This window comes from Pelophylax lessonae, assembly GCF_965119305.1.
Source record: "Pelophylax lessonae genome assembly, chromosome: 13".
Classification (NCBI taxonomy): Eukaryota; Metazoa; Chordata; class Amphibia; order Anura; family Ranidae; genus Pelophylax; species Pelophylax lessonae.
The window spans coordinates 148,918,425-148,934,265 of NC_138780.1; the positions used below are offsets into that span (position 1 = coordinate 148,918,425).

The 15,841-nt window shown below is 36.4% G+C and overlaps 1 protein-coding gene across 1 annotated transcript; it reads right to left on the minus strand.

Moving 5' to 3' along the window:
• Nucleotides 1-469: 469 nt before the first annotated feature.
• Nucleotides 470-2,216, minus strand: GPHB5 (glycoprotein hormone subunit beta 5). Its single transcript, XM_082275621.1, has 2 exons — nt 1,994-2,216; nt 470-874 (listed from the first exon to the last, which is right to left on the minus strand). The coding sequence occupies exons 1-2, from the start codon at nt 2,195-2,197 to the stop codon at nt 686-688; spliced, it is 393 nt and encodes a 130-aa protein (XP_082131747.1). The 5' UTR covers nt 2,198-2,216; the 3' UTR covers nt 470-685.
• Between the last annotated feature and the right edge of the window lie 13,625 nt (nt 2,217-15,841).

The following is a 15,841-nucleotide window of genomic DNA, read 5'->3' on the forward strand; positions in this document are numbered from 1 at the left end:
GAACACTTGTTGGGAGTGTTTGTATTAACATTTAAGATTGATTGGTCTGCGACACTTCCCTGAAGCGCGGTACCCCCCCCCCCCCCTCTCCAATATTGTCTAACCATTAGTGGAGTCAAATCAATATTCACTTTGGACCACAGTGATAAAAAGATTAAAAAAATTTTCTTGAACAGATTTCAGAAGTGTAGGCATTTTTCCTTTGGGAAAGTCAAATGTTAAAAATTTCAAATATTTTAAAGAACTTTGGAACAACATTCATCAAGTCATCAAATGTACTGAGAATTTTTGTACAATTATTTAAACAAACTTTCATTTGAAAATCTAATAGTGTATTGCTACCTTAACAAGAGACCTGATTTTCAAAGCTCATGTATGTGATATTGATAAAGTGACGTATTGTCTGATGTTGGCACATGCAAAACTAAAGGCAAAGTTTCAACAGATTTATTAGTGTATGGAATTTTTTCCTTGTGATATTAATGCCTGATTCACAAAACATTCTTAGAAGGTTAAAATCTGAAATCGCTTTGAGTTAAGTTAGTGATTGCATGGTCCAGAAAAAGAAAAACTGCTATATTAATGCTATTGGCATACTAAATCATATGTGATAATTTTTTATTTGGTCCAAATAATGCAATAATATAGGTAAAAACAGAGCAAGCTTGCTGGTAATGAGAATTTTTTAAAGCGCTTCACACTCTGTAGTTGCAGTAGAGCAAACCCCACAGTCACATCTGATGGCCACAGGGTAAGTAAAGAATGGGTCCACGCTGGGCAGGCAGTTAGGTAATTTCACAGTAAGCAGCTTAGTTTCGTTGTAGGTGCAGACTCTGTGATAAGCATCTATGTAGGGTGGGTCTAGGATGGGTTTCTGTGACAGAAAAAAAAAATCAAGTTAATTTATTTTCTCTTAGCATTTAAGAGCAAATTGTCTTCTAGATTTAAGATACCTATAACAAATATAGATGGCAGCTTGGGCAGGTGCTGAAAGACCTATAAATACAGTGAACAATAGAAATTATAGTTCAATAGCTATACTAATTTATTATGCTAGCAATTGTCCCTTGGAGGCAGCCCATACATGGAACACAGGTCTGAAATGTAAGTTCTCAGCGGATTAGCTGTGTGCATAGCTCAACTGCTATCATAGAGGGTTCATGCATAGAATTTCACCAACCATTATTAGAAATGCATGGTCATCTCAGCTTTAGCTAAGATTTGAAGCAGCCAAGGTAGGAATCACTTCTTTTTTTTTTTTTATTTAATTGTACAAAAAAATGCTAAAATTAATGCTTTTAGGTTAGTTTCACATGGGCACCTGCAGTCATAACGTGTTACATTCCAGCCATGTGTGCACAGGAGATTGGCGTGTGTTTTCTAGTCAATGTAGTTAAACGTTTTTTTGGTAGGGCTTTCTACACATGCATGGAAACACTTTATGGCAAAAATGATGTGGATACCCCTCCAAATTATGGGTAATTTCAGTTAAGGGTACTGTGAATGCTAGAGCACATACAAAGCCATTTTAGGCCATTGTTTACTTCCAATCTTGGGGTAACTATTTGGGGAAGGCCCTTTTATTTTATAGCATGACTTTGCCCTTGTGCACAAAGGCAGCTCTATAAAAACATTGAGGGTGTTACAGCTGCATAGACGGGTCAACTCCATATAGGATGGGTTATCCAACAAGCTCATAAAAGGTGTCATGGTCAAGATAGATAGATAGATAGATAGATAGATAGATAGATAGATAGATAGATAGATAGATAGATAGATAGATAGATAGATAGATAGATAGATAGATAGATAGATAGATAGATAGATAGATAGATAGATAGATAGATAGATAGATAGATAGATAGATAGATAGATAGATAGATAGATAGATAGATAGATAGATAGATAGATAGATAGATAGATAGATAGAACGTATTTAACAGAAATGGAATTAGGGAAAAGACTGTTTATAAAAACTTTTGAAGGTGCTTACCTCCCAAGTTTCACAGCGCCCCCAACAGGCATCTGTTGTAACACGCAAACCCTTACAGCCAGGTTTCTTTGCCAAGAAGGTGAATTCCCTAACGGCACAACCAATGAATGTTCTCAAGCTGAAGTTGGAGATGGCCAAGGTGCTCAGGCAGCTGTTTAAGACCAGAAGTTGCAGGGAAACCAGGACAACACTTTTCTGATTCATTGTTTACAAAGGCCACTTGTTATCTACATAAAATAATTGCAAATCAATAAGAAGAGTAAAAATACAATAACTATGTATGCCCAAATAAAACCCATATTTTTAAATAATTTTCTTTACTCATATTTAAAGCAAAGTCAAGATAGAACTTTCACAGTGGACATTATGTATGGTACAGACATCCTTTTTCCCTCTCACAGAAAAGGTTGTGGGTAGTACGAGCCAAGCAAATTGACCCATTATACCTAAATGTATATTTATAACTCAGCTACAGTAAAAAAAACTTTCTTTGTAAAGCCATTGTTAGCTTTGTTTTACCTCCGATTTTTTTACATTTCTAACAAGTCATGACAAAAGCTGTGAGGCAAAGCGAAAAGAAAAATGGTGAAAAAATGCATTAAATAAAACAAATTGCAAAAAGTAACTATGCCGCCTTGAACATAGGTCATTCTACAGCTTCTTTATCAAAAAAAAAACTTTCTGATTTTGAGTGGTGTACCTTATCACTATAAATTTCAGAAGAAAAGCTGTCTATGGCAACTTTAAACAGTTATCATATCAAGTTTAAACTGATTAGGTGATTGGAAGACCTTAATTATGAAGAGCGCTTGATTTATTCTCCCTGGAAAGGAGACGCCTGAGAGGGGACATGATAGCAATATACAAGTACCTCAACGGTGATCTCAGCTTAGAAAAAAAACTGTTCAGTTGCAAGGAATGCATGAGGACACGCGGCCCTACAATGCGATTAGAGGCGAAGAGATTTTTTTTTATTTATTTATTTATTTATAACAAAGAAACAAAAGAGGTTTATTTGAACAACATTCACAAAGTCTGATCCATTATAATCATCATGCCAACATATATAATTAGATCCGTAATTGTTTTTAATTTATTATTATCTATAAATAACCAGCATTTCTTTTTTTTTTTTTTTGGGATCAGTCTGTCCTAACTATCCTGATTTGCCCAAGCCTCTAAGACATTTTTTAATTTTTTTTAAAAAAGTCCTAAGGAGAAAGAAAAAGAGAAAAAAAAAGAAAAAGAAAAGAAGAAAAAAAAAAAAAAGACAATAGAGAAAGAACAACAAAACACAAAAAATAAATAAATAAATAAACCGAGAGGGGAAGGGAACGGGGACAGGGAGGGTATATTAGGAAGGGGGGATTCCCCATAGCTAGTTCCACATCTATATTAAGTTCCTCATTGCTTATCTTATCAAGGCGCATAATATGAGTGCCTAAATGCCTATTTTCCATATCTAAAACCTCTAGAGTATTCTCTTATTGGGATACCTGGGGTATTTCTCAATAAGAGAAGTGGAGTGGGAGAGGAGAGAGAGGGAGAGAAAAAAAAAAAAAGGGGGGGGTGAGGGTGGTGTAGGGAAAGTAGGGGGGTTAGTGAGAAAGCCTCCAACTGTGCAGGATGCAGAATATTTTCCCACTGGACTTGTGTATAAATCCTAGATCCTATATACTGTGTCTTTGTGTCTGTGTTCATCTCGTGCCTTTCTTTCAAACCATCTCATCTTTTCATCTTGTGTCATTCCACCTCGTGTTCACTTTCAATCTAATCACCTCTTAGTATATGTGTCTGTGCCAGTAGGTCTAGCCTACTTCTTTTATAACTCCTCCAAAAAAAAAAAATCGTTATTGTTTGTCTAGTATCTACCTTCACCTTCGTGTCTCTTTTTCCTTCTTATTTATCTTTTATACTTACTAAGTCCACTCTGTGTGTCTCTGTGTTTCTCAATAAAAGAGGCGAAGAGATTTAACTTCAGGCTACGCAGTGTTTTTTTTACAGTAAAGGCTACAAGATTGTGGAATTCTCTACCACAAGTGGTAGTAACTGCAGGGAGTATGGCTACTGTTAAAAAACTCTTGGATGTACATCTCAAAGATCAAAACATTCAGGGGTATGTGAGATATTTGCGTCCACACACACCTACACAGGTAAGTCTTTATTAAACATCAACTACTATGTAACTATGTGAGTTTTCCTACTTCCTCTTTCAGTAAATTACATTTTTAGTCTGGTGACAATGGTCATCAGGACACAAAGAGGCTGGATCTACCTAATAGTGGTATATACAGCAAATATGGAAAAAATTTTAAATGGGTTCTAACTCTTCCCTGATCCATTCAAAATACAAAATAAATCAAAATACCTTTAAATAGGTCTAATTAATATATTACAGTGTTTTTTGCATTTTTATTTACCATGAAAAAATAAATATCCATATCCATCTGAATAAGTTAAAGAAGTTATCTAAAACTTCATGATATCGCCATCACAGATAACAATTGTAATTAGGACTCTTGTAGCATACAAAACAATGTACACCACATCATATTCAACTATATCTCAAATATACATGGCTTACAGTTGAATAAACATTATCTACCTAATTTAATGTTACTAGATGAACAGGCAAGAAGATATAAATGGACGGAAAAAAATGTGACTAGTCACTATTGTTTGCACTGCAACATTCTTTATTTAAGATAAAGAAAGTAAAGAACAGGTATGAAAAAAGTAAAAAAACCCTCTAACTTGTTAAACTTTATGTGAGGTTGCCATCTCTATACCAACATTCTCTCCCTGCAGACTAGCACAGCAAATTAGCTTAATCAAAAAAATATATAATTTTTTGTATTATTTACTTATTATAAGTAACCTGTAAAGTCAGACAGTTGAAGCAAGCTTCACAATTTAAAGAATGTGCATTTTTCTAACTTTTCAACCTAAATAAAAAGAGATATATCTAAGAAGACTATTTTGTTAATCTAAATATCTTACCTGAAATACTTTTTTATTTAATGAAAAAAAGGCTCACATCTCCAAAAGTATTGTTTTATACTGAATAGATCTAAAACGTAAATTTAAAATAAATTTAGGATTAAAATAAAAATAAATTCTTAGGAAAAAATCTTTTTTAACAAATCATAAGTTTACTATGGGTACAGCATTTTTATCTTTAACATGCTTGACAAACATTTGAAATGATCCAACATAATATTCACCTTGAAATTTAGTAAAAACAGCCGTATGCACAAAAAGTAATAAAAAGTTATCCAAATACTTTCAATAAATTACTTTCAATAAATTAAAACAAGAAAATCTATAGAAATACTCTGTTAACAGTCTATAAAAACTACACATAATAACAAATAATAACAACAGTTCAAACCTTTTCTACAAGCTATTTTCTTTCTTGCTTCTTTGCTGATCTCTGCTATATCTGCTTGGTTGTTTCATATGTATATATAGAGAGAGTCTTGTCAATCAAAGTGAATCAAGGCAGATCCTTACATGAACTACCTGGAACATCAAACACAGTACATGTAAGACAAGCAACTGCTTACGTCAACTTTTTTTTTTTCTTCAAAAAGTATCTTCTGCTAAAACAAAACAAGATGACTTACCTAATAACATAATTACAATAGGATTGGAGTTGACATGATGTTTCCTAACCTTGCTCCTAAATAAATTTAATCATAGGTGGTATTATTGCCCAAAATTGACGCACAAGAAGATTTTCAAAAATATCTTTAAAAATGCCATGAAGGATAATTTTTTTTTTTCTTTTTGCTTAGTGCTATTTTTTATCGAATGCTGACTATGCGCCCAATGGTTTTTAGATGATAACAACAAATATTTGGTCGGCAAAGGGATAAGGCAACTTTTCACCAACAACAATTATCGCTGTTTAGTAACTTGGTTGTAGAGGGCTTTATAGTGTATTAAAACCCAATAACAAAAATGTAATATATTGCATTTCTAACAGTTCTAAAACTGATGGTTTTAAAAATGGTGGCTACATTAATTTTCTTTATTTTTACTGGTAATTCTGCCAGTACCCCTTTTCCTGTCTTAGGGTGACCACACTCACTCACTGTACTGAACCTATGGGGGAGTAGGGTTGTCACCCAATGACAGGATTACAGAACACCTCCTCCTACATTCTTCTCCATAAAATAGAAGGGAAGGTTCAGTAGTTTATAGAGAGAGCTTGGAACACTGTAAACGATAACAGTGCAACACAGGCAGGAAGCGCAGGAAGCACAGGAATCAGCTCATAGGTTTTCTAGAAGGATCAATGGGATCATTTTTGCACTTATTAAACAGATATGACAAAACACAGTTACTGGTATATTTATCAAAAATATTTAGACAAAAACGAGAAAATAAGATCATTTTATTGTTAGGTTTACTTACACTTTAATTTATTTGATTGTTTAACCACCGATCGCTAGTTGGAACTTCCTGAACATTGCTGTTTGCATGGCTAGCAGAAGATTATTACTAAGATGTGTCACATATTTTTGTACATACAAAAGCACTACTTCAAATTATATCAAAAAAATCTGCGACATATGTTAAAAAAAGAGATATATAAAAATATCCAATATAATTAGTACTAATTAAAGTACGAATGTTTACATATTTTTTTATGCATCTTATTATTATTAATTACACTACAACCACCAAAAATTAATAATAAAATAAAAATAGAAATAATAAAGCTGCTGCCTTCAAGTCATAAACATCCAATGTAAAACTAAAAATTAAAGAAGCTCTTCATATTGAAAAAAAAAAATTAAAAAAATTAAAATAATTACATAAACCATATTAATCTGTATGTAACCCATATGTGTATACAGTTCATATCAATTTGTCAGCATAGACAAATACAATTATAATTTAAAAGTTATTCAAAACATATAGTTCAGATACTGTATATATGAAAAAAATAGTCCTGGTAGGGGCTATCTACAGCGCTTGCTAAAAAATGTGCAAAATGTGCAAATTGTGTGAAAAATATATTCATAATATTCCTAGGGCTAAAAATAAATCATTTGAAATTCATCTTGTGCAAATGTGCAAATATTGTGCAAACAATAATCATATGCTTCCAAAATTAGAAATGTAAAAATATATGTAGTTAATAAAAGTTCATCTTTGTGATATATAAATATATAAATAATTAAAGTGCAACAAAGTCCCAAAATTTCTGTTATTTCTGTTTTTTTTCCAAGAATGGTGAAAAAGTGCTCAACAGTAAAATTCCAATGGTGATATATAAAGTGCAGGTGCTGAATTCCTTCTTCCCAGTGTAATTTAAAAGATGGGTGACTTACCGAATGTCGTGGGTCTCATATACCCTACGATACTGAGACCAATCAAGCCTGTCGGTGGGTCCCCTTTATGTGTCTCCTGGCTGTGCTGTTGGTGATTTCCTCCTCACCGCTCCATAGGACAGCGTGTAGTGTTTTTTTAAAAAGAAGGGAAAAAGGCTCCAGAGTAATATTATTTTAAAAAAGGGGGTTTATTCCATAAAGATAAGACAAAGCTTCCAAAGGTAAAATAAGCACCGTTCGGCAAAGATCATTAAAGATCGTTTTAAGATTTTCCGTGACCCAATGGTGTAAACCTTGCAGAGTGGTGAGCGGAGGTCCAATGATTTATTTTTAGCCCTAGGAATATTATGAATATATTTTTTACACAATTTGCACATTTTGCACATTTTTTAGCAAGCGCTGTAGATAACCCCTACCAGGACTATTTTTTTCATATATACCTTTACACTACTGCTGCTGCTAATTAATTATAGTTTTTCACAGTATTTATATAATTCCTAGGCGCGGGGAGTACCCCCTTTTTTAGGTGTTACTTTTTACAGATACTGTATATACAGAAGAAAAATGTTCATCCACCATCAACATGTGTTAAACAAAAAACAAAACTTAATATGCCCCCACCGATAGAAAGGCAGCTCACCTTGTTTTTCTACCAATCAGGAAAATCAAACAGCACTTTAGGATAATCCACTCAAAAAGCCCTGCTCTACTTTCAACTGAAACGTTGCAGAATCCTCCTCAAATCTCCCAGGAGGAAATCCATCATATACACCCAATGGAATACGTCAACCTATCAATAGTGAAAGTACTTCTTATAAGTTTATTATAGGTGCTTTAAAGGATAAAAGCACTTATCAGACACGTCCATGTGTAAGAACGCAGACAGACATGTAAACGGGATAGGTCCCTAAAGTCCACAGACATGATGATGTCACTAAGACCGACCCAACACATATGTGTTTTGTCCCTCAACTTCCTCAGGGTCAATATCTCCTATTGGCATATTTTATTGTTCCTTTATGTGCTTAGGAATTAATTTTGGTACAGAACATTTGTGTATATTGTATACTTTAAAGTCACATATGTAGATTTCATAGTATAGCATACTTTCTGAATTGGCTATTTATTTACTATTCTAGATCCATCCATTGATAGTGTTTCATGTTATCTTGTCCCTTGGCTCTGATGAAGGAGATTTAAGAGCCTCCGAAACACATTGGGTGTATTTTCCATTTTTGTTGTTTTTAATGAAGACTAATACATTTATACCAGACGTATTTTACTTGTGGTGCTCTCCTCTTTTGCATCTTTTTTGGACCACTTTAGGGACCCATCTTATATGTTTATAAGATTCCTCTTAGAACTATAGACAACACACTGGATGACACTTACCTTTGGGTGATGTGCTCCACCAACATTTCCTGTGCAAAATATCTGCTTTAAGTGTCCAAAAAAAACTATTTTTAGTATATCTATTAGATAAGTTCAAACAAATGCCTGTTGATCTTGATAGAACTACAGTGAGCTGATAACTTCTTATTCTGCAGTCTTATCAATTACATTCTTCTCAGGTATCTCTAAAGATTTCAAAACCCCTCCCCCAATGCCAAAGAGATAAGGAGTTGTTCTGTAGTTCTAACATTTCCTATACTGAGGTGACTATGCTGCTCCTCTATAGCTACAGTGCAGTGAGTTGGCGCTATCACCCTAGGGCAGGACCTGTGTTATTGACAGGATCACCAGGTGAAAGTAAAGATAAAAAGACTACAAAACAGAAAACTATGCAGCCACTACATCTAAAGAATAGTAAGCTGCAATATATTACTTTTTGGTTTTTGGATTTTAAATATACGGTACTTTAAATTAGCTGAAAATTTATTTGCAGAACAAACAAAAAAGTGTTGTCTGTGTCACAATAGCCAATTCAAGTATGAAATGAATTAAACTGAACAGGTTACACTAATGGATTCTTGAAAGAAACTTTTAATGACAGCTAGATGATTATGAAACCATTTCAGGTAATCCCACCCTTCATACTTAAATACCTTTGACAGAGCATAAAAAATAAACCAACGTGGGCTTAAATACACTGTAGCTTAATTTATCAGCTCCTCTATTGTTCGTGTCCATTCCTTTGGAATCCATTTACGTGTTTACAGAAATGTTTATTCCCTAGATTGCCTTGGTGATAGAGAGTTTGTAAGACACTATATAAAAGGATATTTCTGTAAAGACCGTCATATACTTCCGTTTTCCTCATAAATACATTTTCTCTAATCCCACAAATCTCTATGCCCTATTCTAAATTCATAACTATGAATACTGTATTTTGTGAGTGCACATAATGGAAGTCAGCTGTGAAGGTGTGCGTCATTAACTATTTTTTTTGATGACTTAAAGTGTGTGTAAACCCTAACAATGAACTTCTCTTATTTGCTCCCTCTGCCAGAAATCTTGTGAGCTGGAAATATACTGTAGAATTTATCAGTAAGCATTGTTTGCTGCTCTTTCTCTGGACTACATAACACCTCCCCTCTATGGTATGGCGATGAAGAGAGGGACAGGTGTTCTGCAGTCCTAATATAGAAGGTCTGACTTCACTCCTCCTATACTAAAAACTTTACAGCTGTGTGGGCTACTATGGTGGTTGTTGTTGTTGTTGTCATGTCACTGGATATAGTACAGAGAGTGAGCATTGTCCCTCTAGGGAGTGAGTTACTGGTAGTATCAAGAGCTAAAAATAAAGGGGAAAAAAGCCTTATAATAGTAACTAATACAGCCACCACATCGAAGAAATGACAGGCTGCAATATATTACATTTTGTTCTTGGGTTACAATATGCCAGAGGCATGGCTATAGGGATCACATGGGTTGCAATTGCGACCCGGCCCCATGCTCCAGGGAACCCATGCAGCCTCCCTGTTTCACAGCTTCTCTTCCTCTCCTTCCTGCCTGCATTCATTAGATGCAGGAGGAAAATGGAGGGGATAAGTTTATGTATATGCCGCCCCTCCTGTCCGGTTTACTCATCTCTGCTGGCCAGGCCCTCTTTGTGCTCCCCTGCCCCCCCCCCTTCCCCACAGAGCTGCCAGCTTCCCTCCTACCCTCTTCCGCTGGCTGCTGCAGGGATGTGTCAGGATGGAGAGTGGGGGAAGGAGCCGTTAAATATGTCTTTTTCTGGCCCCTTCCTTTTCTGAAAGAACACAATGAGTTTACTATGTTTCAGTTTGTGAATGAACAGGAAGCTCTGTGTCCTCAATCTCATTTCTCTGTCTCAAAACTGAGACATCAGGGGGTCTCTTTAGCCCCCCCCCCATATTTCACCAAAGCCCCCAACAGGGCTTCTAAGAAAAAACCTGTACAAAATAAAATTGTAACAAAAAAAAAAAATACTGACACCTTTCACTTCCCCGTTAACCCCATCCACTGCTCTGCTGGCCCCGTCCTCTGCCCTACTGACTGACAATGTCCCCTGCTCTAATGACTTACACCGTCCAGTGCCCACTGACACGTCCTCTGCCCTGCTGACACTATCCACTGCCCTACTGACACATCCACTGCCCTACTGGCACTCCATTCCACTGCTATACACTATATTTCTACAGTAACATTTGTTTTATTATATTTTATTATTTAGGTTTTTCTTACTATTTAGTTAGGCTTTGCTAGTTAATGGAGTTGTAAAGTCAGAAGGTTTTTTTTATTTTAATGCATTCTATGCATTAAGATAAAAAGCCTTCTGTGTGTAGCACCCTCCCCGGCACCCCCTAACACTTACTTGAGCCCCATCTCTGTCCAGCGATGTCCACGAGTCCCTCAGCCGTCCGGGACTCTCCCTCCTGATTGGCTGAGATAGAGCTGCGGCGCCATTGGCTCCCATGGCTGTCAAAGGTCAGTGAGCCAATCAGGAGAGAGAGGTGGCGGGACCAAACTTCAGCTTCGTGTCTGAATGGACACACGGAGCTGCAACTCGGCTCGGGTGTCCCCCTAGAAAGCTGCTTGCTGTGGGGACAATCAATAGGAGGGAGGGGCCAGGAGTAGCAATGAGGGACCTGAGAAGAGGAGGATCTGGGCTGCTCTATGCAAAACCAACTGCACAGAGGAGGTAAGTATAACATCTTTTTTATTTAAAAAAAAAAAAACAAGACTTTAGAATCACTTTAATTACTTAAAAAAGGGCACCAAACTTTGGAGATCCTTTGATCTCTTTCATGTTATTCAGGTAAATCTCCAACTCTCAAAGGGTCCTAGCCCTGTTCCAGGGTAGTCAAAAAAACATGTGGACAAGTTTCTCCAAAATCTTTTGAATCACCCTCTCAATATGTAACTAAAGATCTGAAATATCTATTTAGCCACTTGGAGTACCTTGGTGCGTGGTGGGAGTATCTTGGCATGCAGTGGAAGCGGCAGGTGGTAGTGGGGAGGGGGCAGATCAACTTTTGCATCAGAACCCAAAAGCATCAAGCTATATCTCTGCTGATATGCTTTAAAAGTATATCTAAGCCAAACTTTTTTTTATTGTTTTGTATTTCTGTGGAGATACACTCTTACTGTTTGTCCTGATGATCACTTACTCCAAGCCAGAAAGCGATGGGAAATTCCAAAACATCACTGGGCAGGAATATAAGGGAATCTTACAATAGGAGCACTTTTTCTTATAACTGTCTAAAGTTGGCCATGAATGAAAAAAAAAAAAAAAACGAACAGGATCCTGCAGCTACCTTGTTTGTGCTGGGAAATTGTATTCTGACAGCGGCAGATGGAGGAAAAGTATTCAACGTGTCCCTTTGAACGAAGTCGAGCAAATAATCAACTTTTGTTGGGAGGGAACAGCCACCTGTAGATTCCAAATTGGCCAGTCCAATTTTGAAGGTGAAGGCAGTTCTTCTCAAGGGGACCCAGTGCAAAAAAAAAAAAAAACACAGAGAACTAAAGTATTCCATATTTGATTTAAAACAGTGTTGGCTATTTTTAAACATAGTTACATAGTAGGTGAGGCTGAATAAAGACAATAGTCCATCCAGTTCAACCTGTATAGGTGTGTGTGGCTGTAATCATCTCACATAGCCCTGAATTTTCTGATCCTTGAGATGTACGTCTAAGAGTCTTTTGAAAGCCACCATACTACCCACAGAAACCACCTCTTGTGGTAGAGAATTCCACAATCTTGTAGCCCTAACAGTAAAGAACCCCCCTCGTTGCCTGAGGTTAAAACGCTTCTCCTCTAATCGCATTGTATGCCCCCGAGTCCTCATGCAATCCCTTCGACTGAACAGCTTTTTTTCTAAGCTGAGATCTGATATTTAAAAATCTCCCCTCAGGCGTCTCTTCTCCAGGGAGAATAAATCAAGCGATTGCAGACGCTCTTCATAATTAAGGTCCTCCAATCCCCTAATTAGTTTAGTTGCCCTTCTCTGGACTCTCTCCAGCTCCAACACATCCCTCCTGAGGACTGGCGACTAGAACTGGCGACAATTTATTAAAGAGATAATTTGTAACATAATGAAACCAAAACAAAAAAAAATTACCTTTAAAGGACCTATTTCCATTAGAATAAATATAGAAATCGTTAGTCATACTTAAAGATTGTATTTTTGTACCTCCACATTATGACTCATTTATAACTTTTACCTGATAATAATTTTTACTGTGACTCACAGTTTCAAATGCTTGATGTTGTATTTTTTTCGTAATTGTAATTAAAAATCAAATCTATGCAATTTTTAGATAAGAGCTGGGAAAGATTAGAATCTGTGTCTTTGCTGTGTACCTGTTGCGAAGACTATGCCTCGTACAAGCGATCAGATAATCGTACGAAAGAAATCACTTTCGAATTGATCGCACGATAATCTGATCGTTAGTACACAACTTTCGACAGCCGATCATGACATTCCCTCCAACAAAATCCGAAGAGACAAACACAAAAACTTTTGTCGTACGATAGCTGAGCGAATGACAATCGTTTAAGCAGCACAGTATGCGTCTGCTAAAAATCGATAGACAAAGACCAGGCATGATCAGAAACACATAAATAACCCGGAAAAAGCCTGGCTGCCATTGTTTTTGTTTTGCGCTATCCGATACGTAGCTACACAACCAGGAAGCTTTTCCAGAAACGTACGAAAAAAATCATACATTTAGTATGCATTGTTGAATTTCATAATAGTATCATGCAACAAAATGCGAACGATAAGTCGCCCGATATTATCTGATCGTGTGTACGAGGCATAAGTCCGCAGGTATGGTGTCCTGACTGATAGGACTAGCATGACTGTCAAACAACTAGGGGTCTACTGGCACTTTTGCTTGGCCCGGTTTGCTTTTCCACTGCTGGTACCGCATGGTACGGTGTTGGAACGGTTCGGTACAGTACGGTATGGTTTGCTTTTCCACTAAAGTATTACTAAAGTCAAGTGGGTGGGATAACAACGGGGTGGGTGGGATTCTCTGACCAATCAGTGGCTAGTAGTGACTGCATGTAAAGGATTGTGGGATATGGTACCGGGTATGGTACCTCTTGGAACCACAATCGAGGTGGTACTGTTTTTGAGAGCCGTACCGTTCGGTTCCATGTAGTGGAAAAGCGCCACCGTACCGTACCGAACCGTTCCTACACCATACCATGCAGTACCATCAGTGGAAAAGCACAAAAGCGAGCCGAACCATTCGGTTCCATGCAGTGGAAAAGCGCCATATGTTAGGGTTGCCAGTGCCACCTCATCCCTTTAAACCAGGACACAAATTTATTACACAGGTTCTGAGGCTGATATAATGCACATAAGACACTAAATGAGTTTAATTACCACCTTAATCAGCCACAGAACCTGTGTAATAAACATGTGTCCTGGTTTAAAGGGATGAGGTGACAACCCTAGTGTATGAATAAAACTTTTGTTGTGCGGATGTGACAACCATTGGCACAAAAAAGGTGAAAATTGCCGTGCTTCCTCAATTATGTGTTATTCCAATATCGTCAGTGCCATCTAGTGGCCACACTACTTTTTTCTTTTCCCGATTGGTGTAAATCTGGGAAAAAATAAAAACAAACAAAAAGAAATTGTAGCCACTAGATCAGTGCCAAGGTTCGCCATCACTGCACTAGATGGATCTGACAAAATAGGAAATCGCACATAATAGAGGAAGTACAGCAATATTCGCCCTGATTGCGTAAAACTTTTACACAAGGAAAGATTTAAGTTTATACCCCCCTAGTGTACAAATGGATGTCAGCTTTTGCTAAATGTTTTTGCTTTTGCTCAATGTTAAATGTTCCATGAATTATCATGAATCTGCTGGGTGTGACCCAGAATTGAATTATGTTAAACTTAAAACAATGTGATCACCACTTTACTGCTTCTTTATGGCCAAAGCCCCCTCTTTTTTCTGTTACTTGTTTGAAAAGAGTAGGGACAAGTTAAAATCCATATGTTTACTTTTGTGCTGCTTGTACTACATTTAGGAGATTTCCCTTTACTTCCTGTTGTAAATACAACAGGAAAAGGGAGAAAATTCATTCTAAGCCAATTATCACTGGAGATCCTCCCTTGCTCTATCCAAAAAGAAAAAAAAAAAAGTTTTGCCTATAGTTCTACTTTTACCCGTCTGTTCACATTTTTCTGTAGAATTTGTATCTGAATTGTGCATGCGCTGCTCAGTTTGTAGTCTGGCACAATACCTACCTCCAGTGCATGCATGAGAGCGGCATCACCCCACACGAGCCAATTAAGATGCCTGAAGACCAGTACCCAGAAATAGCCAGAGAGAAGATGACAGCACCAGCAAGGGATCCTGCAGGTGTCGGACCGCTGAAGCAGAGGTAAGTATTTTGGAGTTTAGTCCCGCTTTAAGTCTTGACTGGTGCGCAAGCTGTACCTACCCGAAAGAAGATATAAACCTTTCTTCCTACCCACTTTGGACATTATTTTATTTAGGAATATTCTTTTAACCTCCCTGGCGGTATGATTCTTTCGGATTTTAGGTGCTGAAAGCAGTACCATTATTTTGCATGTAATTCTTAAGAATGAGTAGCCCAAACCAACTATTTACATATGATTATTTTTTTTTTTACTGTGCGTTCTTCTTTATAACATCTCGGGTATGATAAAGTTTGAAACACAAAATCATAAATTATAATATAACAAATAACTATAAATAAGTTAAAGTATGTATACATATATATATATACACATATATATATATATATATATATATATACATATATATATACGTATACATATATTATATATATATATATATATATATATATATATATATATGTATATATATATATATAAATAAATATAAATATATATATTATTATATTATTATTATACAGGATTTATATAGCGCCAACAGTTTGCGCAGCGCTTAACAAAATGAAGGCAGACATTACAGTTACACTACAATTTGGAACAAAAGGAATCAGAGGGCCCTGCTCGTTAGAGCTTACAATCTTAAAAAAAATTAAAAAAAAATGTATGTATATATATATATATATATGTGTGTG